Raw genomic sequence first — 12,578 nt, 5'->3', positions numbered from 1 at the left:
ATAAAATAAATGATTTTTTTTAAAAATTAAAAATATCAATTAATATTTTTTTTAGAAAAAAGCTTGAAAGAAATTAGAATTCCAATTTCCAAGTATCCGGTGAAAAGCCCAACAAAAAAGTGAAACGTGTATTGAAAAACATAAAACAATGACGTTTGTGTAAATAGGAGAGAACTATGACCTTGTAGGCTCTAAGAGCAGCTGCAACCCGGTCCTGTTTCCCACATCGGGCAGAGCAAAAGGGAAGTGGGACGCATTAATAGTGGATGGAGCACAAAGAGAGAAGTGGGACGTTCCATATAGAAGGGACAAACCATTTATTTAAAGTGGGGTCTATCTATTTTGCAAAAGCTGTAAAAATTTGTAACTTTTGTCTAAATAGCCGTTGCATATATGTGTTTGACGGATAGAAAATATATAACCGTTAAATGAAATTTAGTATAAAATAGATATTTTGCTTCCTGAATTTTACATTCCTTCCTCTTCTATTGTATTCTTGAAAAAAAAATTACACACAAAAAATGGATCCCAACAAGTCTCTACCTTCAAACTCACAAAATCCAAATCCAGATTTCAATTCCCAAATACCGAATACCCAATTTCCATATTCATTTTCAAATCCCTATTTTCCATATGTCCAAAATACGAATATGGATAATATTCGATTTCCACATCCACAAAATATAAATTATAATTCTCAAATTCCGAATTCTCAATTTTCAAATCCATTTTATCCATTTACTCAAAATTCTCAGTATCAGATTCCACACGTCCAAAATTTTCAAACAACTCCACAATTTGAAACCCAACAGACACCCACAAATAATCAAAATTCTCCACAATCAGAATTTTCTGGTTTTGATGACACTAACACTATCGATCTCAACAATAATTGTGATGATCTTGATGATGCACGTGATCGTATTGGCCAATGGAAATGGATTGAAGATAAGCTCTTAATTAGTGCATGGCTGAATGAATCTGTTGATCCCATAATTGGTGCTGATCAAAAAGGAGAAACGTTTTGGGAGCGAATTCGTCAATATTGTGAAGAAAGCAATCCTGGCCTTATCAAGAGAGGGATCATAGCTATTAAAAAAAGGTGGCATCGGATAAATGAAGGAGCTCAACGATATGGATCATGTTATGAACAAGCAGAGCGAAGAATAGGGAGTGGTTCAAACTTGGACAACATAGTTGAGTTAGCTCATGAACTCCACAAAGCTAAATACAAGAAGAAGTCTAACTATGATATGCACTGGAATGAGCTCCGCAGACAACCGAAGTGGATAACTCCTTTAACAAATAGCGGGAGTGCAAAGAGAACTAAAATAAATGATTCTGGAGCTTATTCGTCATCGACTAACAACGACACACCAACAAATGACAATGATGCTGCGCAATCCCCGGTTAGGCCTAAAGGTACAAAAACGGCTAAAAGAAAAGGAAAAACAAAGTCCCAAGAGTTAGAAGAAATAAAAGCCATTGAATGCCGAAAATTATCCTTGTTAGAAGATTTTAATAAGAATTATCAAAAGGAGAATGACTTAAAAATCATTATGGCAGACACTACGGTGATGAATGAGGCTCAACTTGAAGTGCATGCGTCGCTGCTTCAAGAAATCAGAAGCAGAAGAACTTAATTTGTATTAGAAGTTATTCATTGTTTTTTAGTCATTGTAAGTTAGTTGTTGTCATGTAGTCATTGGAATATTCGTCATTGTTAGGTAGTTGTTGTCTTGTAGTCATTGAAAGGTAGTTGTTGTCTTGTAATCATTGTCAACTAGCTGTTAGAAGCTAGCCGTTGGAATAAATTCATTTTATGTTTTATATAAGATCATCATTGCAGTGAAATCAATTACACCATTCATCTACTTCATTCATACTTAAAAGCTCTACTAAATTATTCAATATGGCTAATAATTCTGATGCAATGAAAGATTTCATTAAAGATATGTTCATCGACGACTCTTTAGCTCAACGACGTCTTGAACTTTTCAACGAATTTTATGGAGAAAGCTCTTCATCCACGCCCCGTAGGATGATACACAGAGATCGTGAAGCAGGCCATGAGCGTCTATTGAGAGATTATTTTGCAGAAAATCCGGTGTACACTCTAGAAATGTTCCGACGGAGGTTCCGAATGGGAAGACATATTTTTCTTCGGATCGTAAATGCTCTCTCAGATTTTAATCCATATTTTCAACAGAGAGTTGATGGATTAGGAAGAAAAGGTCTCTCGCCTTTACAAAAATGCACTGCCGCTATGCGTATGTTGGCATATGGAATAGCTGCTGATGCAGTTGATGACTATGTGCGAATCGGTGAGTCGACTGCTATTGAATGCTTGAAGAACTTTGTCAATGATGTGATTTTGGTATTCGAAAGTGAATACTTACGAAAGCCAAACTCGAATGATGTTCAACGTCTACTAGTAATGGGGGAGGCTCGTGGATTTTCTGGTATGATGGGTAGTATCGATTGTATGCATTGGCAGTGAAAAAATTGTCCTAAAGCATGGAAAGGGATGTTCTTGAGCGGTCACAAAGGCATTCCAACAATATTACTTGAAGCAGTTGCCTCATCTGACTTATGGATATGGCATGCTTTTTTTGGAGTTGCTGGTTCAAACAACGACATAAATGTTTTAGATCGGTCCCCACTATTTGATGAAGTGCTAGAAGGTCATGCTCCAGAAATAAATTATACTGTGAACGGTAACAATTATAACATGGGGTACTATTTAAGAGATGGTATATATCCTGAATGGGCAACATTTGTCAAGACAATTCCACGTCCACAAGGTGATAAGAGAAGAAGGTCAACGTAAAGATGTAGAACGAGCATTTGGTGTTTTGCAGTCTCGCTTTGCAATTATACATGGTCCAACACGATTTTGGGACAAAAGAGATCTCGCTAAAATAATGAGAGCTTGCATCATTTTACATAACATGATCGTCGAGGACGAGAGAGACACATACGCCATTCCATTTGGTCCACTGCCATCTTATGATGATGTAACAAATGGATTATCGCAACCAAATTTAGAGAGGAGCCTTTTACTCCTTACGAAAGATATATTGAGAACAACATCCGAATTCGAGATGGACAGAAGCACCGTCAACTACAAACCGATTTAGTGGAACACATTTCACAATTTCACAATACTCGCTCATTTGATATGTAATTTCTCATTTATGTAATAATTATATTTATTTAATGTTGTAATATTTTCAATCTTGTAACGATCATATTTTAATAATATTTTTAATTATATAATAATTTTATTGTATAATTTTTTTGTATATATTATATAAAATTATATTTTATATTCATATAAGATTATATTATGAATTTTAAGTATATATTATATTTATTATATTATAGCATAATACATTGAACAATACATATTACACAAAATATAAATATATATAAAGCGGACCAGCTTGTAAGTGGAACTAGGATCTTGGATTGGAGTGCAATGAGCACTTCATTTAAAAGCCCATTTAAAGCTTAGTTGGCATTGAAGTGGGTCCAGAAAAAAAGAGGAATTGTGACTCTTGGCTGGACATGCTCTTAGAGCATATACACCCATCGGTACATCAATTCATCAATTAAATTAATGGAGTTGTTACTATTCATGCTAAATTCATTTTTTTCTTAATTTTTATACACGCACAACTCCATAATTCATCAATTACTATTCATTAAATAAATAATTATACTATAACCCAGCTGCCGTAAATCCTCAAAACCCCTCAAACCAATGACGACCCGATCATCCCTTCCACGTCTCCTCCGCGCCGCCGCCGCCTACCACCGCACCACCACAACTACTCTCCTCCACCACCGCCACCACCATACAATCACTCTCACTCAACCAATTTCCCTTCTCTACCCCCACCCAACTAACCTCTCCCAGTTCCACTTCTTCTCCACCTCCCGCCGCGTCCCCACACGCGCCCCCAAAGTCGATATCGCAGCTCGCGCGCGTCAGATGCAAACGCGCCGCCTCTGGACCTACGCGCTCACTTTCAGTTGCATAGCTGGCTTCATAGTCATTGTCCTCAACCAATTCCAAGACCAATTAGTGTTTTACATTACTCCTGAAGACGCAATTAACAAATACGCCTCTGATCCTTCGAAAAATAAGTTCCGTCTCGGCGGACTTGTGCTTGAAGGAAGCGTTAATCAACCTGCCTCCTCATCTGAAATGGAGTTTGTTATAACTGATTTACGAAAAGATATTTTAGTTCGTTACAACGGCTCCTTGCCTGATTTGTTTCGAGAAGGTCATTCCGTTGTTGTGGAAGGCTTTGTTAAGCCGTTTACTGAGGAAATTAGGGAATGTAAGGATGCCAAGAGTGTTACTATGAAAGCTAGGGCTTGGGATTGTTATTTTTCCGCTACTGAGGTTTTGGCAAAACATGATGAGAAGTATATGCCTGCGGAAGTGGCCAATGCGTTGGAGAGGAATAAGAAGATTATTGCGGAAGAGGCTAAGGCGGCCGAGGAGGAGCAGAAAGCTGCTGCTGCAACTGGGTAGTTTCTTTGAATTATGACTAATGTTATTGATTTTGAGGGTTCTAGATTTATATATATTTCTAATTGACTGATTAATCATTTTTGCGATGAGATATTCATTATTGTAAAATAATATGCGGTTTTTGCCATCATAGGGATAGTTACAAATAAATGATGAAATTTTGGGGTCACGGTTATATATGTTTCGAGTTGGATCGGATTCTTGATTGTAAGATGATTAATGTAACGATCTTGTTAAATGCCATAGTTAGTTTTTGGTGTTCAATTGTCTTAGCCTTTATTATTTTGTAGCCTTGTCTTGCCTTTTTCTTCATTATTTCGCAGCTTTGTAAAGACTGCTAAGTTTATTTATACTGTGAGATTATTAATAATTTGATAGACTGTTTGAAGTTGAAGAATAGATATGGGTGTATTCATCTTTTCAGCATGGTTCATTGCCAGAAGTGATTACTATTTTGTTTATAGAGCTTGGAGCTTTAACTTAAATAATTCTGTACCAGACCATGTGCTCTTGTATGTGGTTATGTTCGTCAAGCTTCCTTGCTAATTTTCAGTATGCTAATTGTTTAATGATCTACCTGCCTTTATCTGTGTGTCTTCCTTATTCCTCGTCTTTTAAGATGTATGGATGATAGCTGAATAGCTGATCAGATATACATGTTACTATCAGCCATTAATCAGGACATGGAGTATTAATTTTAACAAAATCTAAAAGGAAGAATCATTCTTATATATTTAGTCCTTGCCCTACATATGCACGCCGGATAACTGGCGGTTTTACGGTTTACCGATTGGGGCTAACTTAAGTAACGAAATCTACTATGTGTAAATACTCTCGGCACGCCACAAAAAATTCATAAAATAGTAAATCATAGTAACTGAAAACCAGTCTAAATGTAGTTAATGTACTGTACATCCTAGCAACTAAAAACCAAACTTAACGTACTTAAATAGTTAAATATTACGGTTGACACCAAATCCTATGGTCAGAAAAGTACAGGGAGGAAAAATCCGAGGTGAGTAAAGTGAACGAAAAAGAACAAGGGTTTCATCTTCACCATCTTAGACTATAACTTTCAAAAGTCTTGGAGAAAGGTTGCTCCATACTTCTGTATTCAGTTTTACTAGAAAAGTTTTTGGATAATATTTTAATTAAAATTAAAGGCACCGCAATTTCCATTGAAAAGCTTCTTTAGACAGATGTTTCTCTAATACATTGTAGGTGGAGTGTATGCCTGGAAAATACACGACCTGTTATCACTGGCATAACTTAGACACTAACTGGATAGTGTATATGATACAAATTAACGGACAGAGAGTCAATAAGTTGAGGTTATGAAGCTAATTTTACTTCCATATCGAGTTGTATACTATCAAAGTTACTATAAAAATATTACTTATTAGAACTAAAAGCAGTGGCCTGCTACCTTCACATTGAAATTTTACCTACGTGTATGGCTTCAAACCGAAAGGGTACCTAGGTCTTATGTAGACATCTATGATATCATTTCTAGGCAGATGTTTGTATGGATTATCTTTGCAACATTCAAGATCATGTTTAGTCCATTACTATCTATCTTTCCAAATGTCATGCTTCGCAGCTTGCTTCTGAAATACATTGAGAAAACTTGCTTAGTGTTTAAATGTTATGTATAGAATGATTCTTTGCTACATTAAGGCTTAGTTTCAACCACCACTACTCTGTAAATGTAAGAATAAACTAGAAACTAGACTGACCGTATGTAAATGTAATAACTAATAATATTAATAATCAATATTTTATATCATATAAAAATGTTCGGTTAATTTTTACGGTTTTCGGTTAACCGTGGTTAAAAAACCGAAATCTTAAAAAATCATTACCGAAAACCGAACCGAATTTAATAATTTGGTTAACCGAACCGAAAAAATATCGGTTATTCGGTTCGGTTTTTGGTTAACCGAACCGGACGCACAGCCCTACCCATATATGAAATACTCAACTACCAGTGGAGTATCTTATACAAATTGGGATACCCAACTGACAGTGGAGTATTCAATCGGCCAAAATTGGCCACTTTTTTCAAAATGACTATTTTTGTTAAATTTTTTCAAAATTCGGCTATTTTTGTCATTTTTTCATTTTCTTGAAGAGAAGAAGAGATTCTTGTAAAAGAAGGAGATTAAGTGTTTCTTGAACAAGGAACTTGAATGTATAATTAATGACTTGCTGGTGAATTTCGGTGACTGGTGGGTTCTTGTAAACGAAGGAGATTAAAAGTGTTTCTTGATACTGGACGCCAAGAAAGAAGAAGACTGTTTGTTTTTGAAGGAAGGACTCGCGCCTAGGTATTGTTTCAAGTGTGTGTGTTTTTTTTTAAATTTGAGAGCCAGTATACATACGGGTCGGGTCGGGTCGTAATGGGTCGGACCAGCTCTCCTAACTAAAAATTTCCCATCAACTAATCTAATCCATTCAACTCTAACCCTTTCTGTAAGTTAGCTAATTTCTGAGCTTTCAAAGGTTGTATTAAGCAGACACACTCAGGCATATACATCTATATAGCTGTAATCTCAAGATATATAGATATGCATTGGGTCATATAAGATCTTACAAAGGTACTATCTTTTATAATGATTATTGAATTAGTCCCTCAAAGCTTCCATTTCTCTAATTGTGAGTCATTTCCACCCTCAGATTTGTGCTTTTAGTAATTACAATCTTTGTCAGTTACTCTTCTGTGCTTAGAAAGATAAGGTCTAATAACAGTGCTTGTCAAATTTGATAATGTCAGACTTCTTAAAGTGCCTGGTTTAGTTACAGTGGAATGCATGATATTTAATAGAGCAAGCAGTAGATTAGTGATGATTTTCAGTTTAGGGAGACATAATTTTTCCTGCCTATGTGGACTGACTAAAGGTTTTCAGTTTTTTATCTTACCCATCTTTATAACAATACTCTGTATACCTTTTTTCTCTTATGAATACTTTTTGCAGTCCACAGATACTTGTCCGTGTCCCGAGGTATGTGCTGCTTATTTGTTAATTGGTACTAATTTAAATTTGTCAATTATATAAATTGAAGACACTCTTCGAGAATCAAGAAGTTACCTTATGCATTACACTGATTACAGAAGAGTCAGAAACACTGAAGAAAGAAACATGTGACCTTGGGATGCCTTGCTTCCCTACTGGAACACCGATGTAACATTTTTTACCTCACTTTCCTATTACAGGGTGGATGAAATGCAGGAAACCGTCGATCAATATATTGGTGAGGAAACAGCTGAAGTTGTAGGAAGTGGTCCAATGGCATCCGATGCTAATCCTCGCGGAACTCCCAAGTTCACAACCTCTGACATATACTTATAACTTCTACAGATTGTTACCTTGATTGAACTATCCCCTATCATATTTATATGCCATTCTGTCCTTGTTCTGAATTGAAATGTTTCTTGTTATATTAGCTGCATGCTTGGACCACCGTGCCATTGAAAATTATAGTCAGACCAAGGTGAAGGTCCATGGAAAGGGCTACAAGGATAAATGTTAAGAGCACATATGAAAGTCTGTTCAAGCGCGGTTTAACACACTTTTAACTAAGGTAGCCTTTTTTACTTTTGTCACCATTAGATTTTTAACTTTATAAGAATTGTTACAGCTTTTACTATTATCATATGTAACTTTAAAGTTTGTATCAGCTCGGGGCTGAAGATCTTAAAGCAGCTGTAGAGGAGGCTCGATCAGTATTGTACCAACCACATAATTCAGGTTAAGTGAATCTCATCAAGTAGCTTAAGTTTTAGTGGAAATGAGTGGTTGCGTTTTTAGATATATTCACTGCCTGGCATTCCTCCATCAAACCTTCTTGCAAAGATAAAGAAAGCACCGGATGAAATAGCAATGTCCTTTCTTATACTATTACTGCCATTGAATGCGCTGTTGAGGGAGAATGCCCCACTTCCTTGTTTCTAGAACCCATAGGGTTGTTAGGCTCCATAATGTATTAGAGGCAGTGTTTTGAGTCTCTCCATCTGCATTACAATAGAGGAAGCTTGTAAATTATATGCAGATATCGTTGTGTATAGCTCTAAGACACGGTGAAGTACATCCCGTAGATGTGCTGCTAGCGAGTACTTATTAAAACTCAAAAGTCACCAATTTCGAAAGGTAGTAAATTATGTCACTTTTTTTTACTTCTGCTATTAAGTACCGTAAAGTAGTTTTGTTAGTTTTGTTCTAATTCTGAATAAAAACCTTACCAGTCTGTGCTATTTACAAAACCCTCCATATTCTCCACAGAGAAGCTCAATTACCTACTGCATTCTAAAAAGAGCTTCCCAAAACATTTTCATTTTAATTGAAATTTTTAAAGGTAGCTGGCTACGTATAAGTCGTTACTTCTTAGAAACATTTCATAAACTTGTATTCATTGCATGAGCCAGGCCTTTTCAGTGTAGAGGTATATTAAATATCCCTAATCTTTTCTGATTAGAAGCTTCTATTTGTCTGCTTCCTACAAACCTTTTAAGGTGCACTCTTACTTGTATGATGGATCTGGGCAGAGATTGGTGTGACTGAGGTGTTCTAGTATGCCAGTTGGGAATTAGAAGAAACCTCTGCCCGATTTTAGGTAAGTTTTTTCCCTTACAGTTACAGAGGGTTTATCGATGTTGTTTTTTAACGTATTATTATTTTTTTTTTTTAGCGTCATAGGATATGATGTTTGGTATGTGTTACGCAGCTTCCACGATCGTTAACTCCTCGCTTTTTTATAAAAGAAAATTGAAGTGTATAATTTAACTCGTAATGAGAATATGTTTACGAGTATATAGATAAGGGAATGATGAAACAAAGAAAAAAGAGTTTAGAATGGTTCATACTACCACAGTCAATGAAATATGCAATTGGAATATCAAAAGTTCATATCTCGTGATTGTTTGTCCTTAAATTTAACACGTACACATTTTAGAGCCTAACATTTCCTTATGTGTCTACAATCTGCAACTTCTTAATACTTTTTGCTCATTTTGTGTAGTTATGTTAAGATATATGTATACATTTTTAATTTTAGGTTAAATGCGTAACATGCACTGATGAATTGTTGGTTACCGATAGGAAAGAGTTTGAAACGTCTAAATTGGATTATCTATTTTCTAGATTGTCGGTATGTGGGTTTTCCTCGCATATATACACTTCCTGTCACTAGGTTGACTAATTATGGAGGTTTGCCCTAAGAGGCCATTAAATTGTTTTTTTTAATTATTATCGCATATCAGGCAAGTGTTGATTACTGGTTAGGTTTTTGAAGATGATGTAGAGTAGGTCTTTTGGGAGGTTAGCCCAAGACATGATGGTTTTGTACAAATTGCGACTAACCTAAACGTTTGCTTGTATATATTGTGTATGGGAAGAGGACATCCTAACTTCTTAGAACTCCAACTCCAGAAATTGGTTTCCAGCAAGAAGTCGGATCAGGTTTTGTATAATAAAAGGAGAGGACGGGACCGGATATGTGGCAATCTAATTTATAAATTTAATTTATACGGGCTAATTTTGGCTGACCGGGCTCCTCAAAATCCATCTATATTATGTAAATAAAATATTTAGCAAAACCCTTTTATCTTGCAACACATATTTTATAAATATTAGCCTGAAACCTAACCCTTTTATCTTGCAACACATATTTTATAAATATTAGCCTAAAACATGTGCGATGCACGGATTATTTTTAATATTATATAATTTTTTTAAATTTAATTCGAAATAAAAAATTTAAATTATGAAACTTATTTATTTGAAATTATAATAATATGTTTTGATAATACTTATTAATATATACATACATGTATAAGTTACTTATATTACAGTTTTAAAAAATAATGTAAAGATTGAAATTTATATTTTTATTGATATTTATAGGTGTTTACGAAAGATTATAATATTTAATTAAAAGATAATTTTAGTTGAGATCAATAGCATATGAATTGTCATTAGTCTGTTAAGCGACCAAATTTAACTAATTATCTCTTTAAATTATAAAGCCTGAAGGATTTTTTAACAGTTGTTTACTATTATGCCCTCCTATAATTTTCGTATTCACTTAAAATTGCCACTTGACTGCTATGACTTATACGAAACAACCGGCTATTACACTTCACAACCGGTTGTGTATAATATCATCCAGTTGTTATACATACATATGCATCTTACACACATATGCATCTTACACGGTCATCAATAATTTAAACCCTTCCACAAATTGCATCACAACCCCCTTCACTGTCAATGTTTGATTTTGATTTTGAAATTCAAACACAGCATCTCTTTATTTTTTTTCCATACATCAAACCTAATTACATTTTTGTTTAACTATCCCGCTTTATATTTTATATTGTCATTCCATCTATTTGCTGATTTTAATCGTTTATAACTTTGATTTGATTTGTAGATTGTGTGAGACACGGTTTTGGTGATACAGGTACTTGATTCATATTTAAGATTTTATTGTAACAAATAAGGTATACAATTTGTTCAATTTTTATGTCATATCTAATTTGATTTAAGTGTTTGATTAAAGTTCCCAACCAGAATGAATAATTTTAATTATCTTTTACTTTCTATTGTTGTGATTCATATATAGAGTTGTGGGTTGTTTATTTATAACATCATTATCATTGTTGTTTCAGTTTTTTATTGCACCAATATTTGATTTGAGTTGTGTGTAAACTGTGATAAATTACATTGTTGGTTATTCATTTTAAAAATTATTAACTAATATTTGTAGTTTTCATGTAATATCCAGTTTCTAATGATTGCATATAAAGTGTTTGATAACTTAATTTTGCATATTTATTATTATTACAAAGTTTGTCTATCCACACTTTCACACATTTTTAAGTTATTAGCTCTTGGTTAAAATGCATGATAATATATCTATGTTTCGGATGAATATGATTGCGAGTTTCAGCCCATTTGAGTTTGTATAAGTAATGAAAATGTTCATCAATATTTTCGTTATGTTTTCCACTCTTGCGTGATTATATATTTAACAACATTATTTAACAACATTGTTTCTTTCTATAGGTCGTATATGATTTTTTTTTAGATAAACTATAGTGTTTGATACAGTCGATCTTTTGTAACTTTGATTTCATTTTATGTGTAGATTGTGTGAGACATGAATTATATGTAAGATTCAGTTTCGACAAATAAGGTATGCAATTGTAATTAAATACTTGAAGGACATGGGACATGAAGTCCGAGAAACTGCAGTTTAATGCCCTTAAACGAATAAAAGTAACCGGTCCAAGTTTCTTTTGAATCCTTCCCATAAATAATTCTCTTTCATATATTTACTTTAACTTTGGTAGCATTTTTGTTTAAAAACTTATGAAAGATATTGCGGGAAGTCGTATTCCCTGCATTCCTAGAACTTTACTATTTATTTACTATTCTCAAAATATATAATTTATTTAATATACTTCATGGACATACATATATTTATATTACAAATCATATAAATTCGTAATCGAGTCACATTTTTTTATTTTTAGGATGCAGAATGTAAACTTTATGCAATGGAACTTGCTGTTTGAATAAAGTGGCAGATCATGGTTTAAATAGTGTTGGATTTTTGAGTCTTGACATTTAAAAGTATTACAATTTCGATTTTAAAATATATATTTAGAGTGTGGATGAACACACCAAATTTTATAATTCATTCTATGGAAGGTGAAAACCTTATATAAATTATTTTAATTTTACACTTAATAGAGTATATATAATTATTTCATTTGATTGTGGCAGGTGCCTAACTTGAAATAATTTGTAGTATCGATCATTGCTCTATTAATATCAGTGCTCCCGCTTTCAAGTTTCCGTTCATCATTCGCTCTGATTGCTCCAGCTGCCCCTGCTGGTAAGAATTAATTATTGCTATAAAGAATGTTAAGGTCCAGGTTTATTACTTGGTAAGGTATATGAATTGATTGATATTGTAATTGTCTCCAAAATTGCAGCTGGGTCTGAGGTTAGGCCGCCTAGATCTGCAT

The 12,578-nt window shown here is 34.1% G+C and overlaps 2 protein-coding genes and 1 pseudogene across 4 annotated transcripts; all 3 read left to right on the top strand.

Annotated features, from left to right (window-relative positions):
- Positions 1-650: 650 nt before the first annotated feature.
- On the top strand, positions 651-1,643 carry LOC141700624 (glutathione S-transferase T2-like). Its single transcript, XM_074504331.1, has one exon. It carries the CDS (start codon positions 651-653, stop codon positions 1,641-1,643), a length of 993 nt encoding a protein of 330 aa, XP_074360432.1.
- A 269-nt stretch (positions 1,644-1,912) lies between these two features.
- LOC141700623 (uncharacterized) lies at positions 1,913-3,140 on the top strand (annotated as a pseudogene).
- A 565-nt stretch (positions 3,141-3,705) lies between these two features.
- On the top strand, positions 3,706-12,578 carry LOC141700619 (cytochrome c-type biogenesis protein CcmE homolog, mitochondrial-like). Of its 3 annotated transcripts, none has more exons than XM_074504325.1 (8): positions 3,706-4,542; positions 7,761-7,868; positions 7,992-8,128; positions 8,226-8,295; positions 9,020-9,157; positions 10,976-11,005; positions 12,334-12,445; positions 12,546-12,578. In XM_074504325.1, exons 1-3 carry the CDS (start codon positions 3,767-3,769, stop codon positions 8,017-8,019), a joined length of 912 nt encoding a protein of 303 aa, XP_074360426.1. In that variant the 5' UTR covers positions 3,706-3,766; the 3' UTR covers positions 8,020-8,128; positions 8,226-8,295; positions 9,020-9,157; positions 10,976-11,005; positions 12,334-12,445; positions 12,546-12,578. The 3 variants fall into 3 exon arrangements, with proteins under 3 accessions (XP_074360426.1, XP_074360425.1, XP_074360424.1); XM_074504324.1 differs by adding an exon at positions 11,693-11,740 and having other exon boundaries at positions 8,226-9,157; XM_074504323.1 differs by having other exon boundaries at positions 8,226-9,157.

Source organism: Apium graveolens, unplaced genomic scaffold (assembly GCF_009905375.1).
Source record: "Apium graveolens cultivar Ventura unplaced genomic scaffold, ASM990537v1 ctg262, whole genome shotgun sequence".
Lineage (NCBI taxonomy): Eukaryota > Viridiplantae > Streptophyta > Magnoliopsida > Apiales > Apiaceae > Apium > Apium graveolens.
Note: the sequence above shows the minus strand (reverse complement) of the source record. Positions and strands in the feature narration are given on the sequence as shown.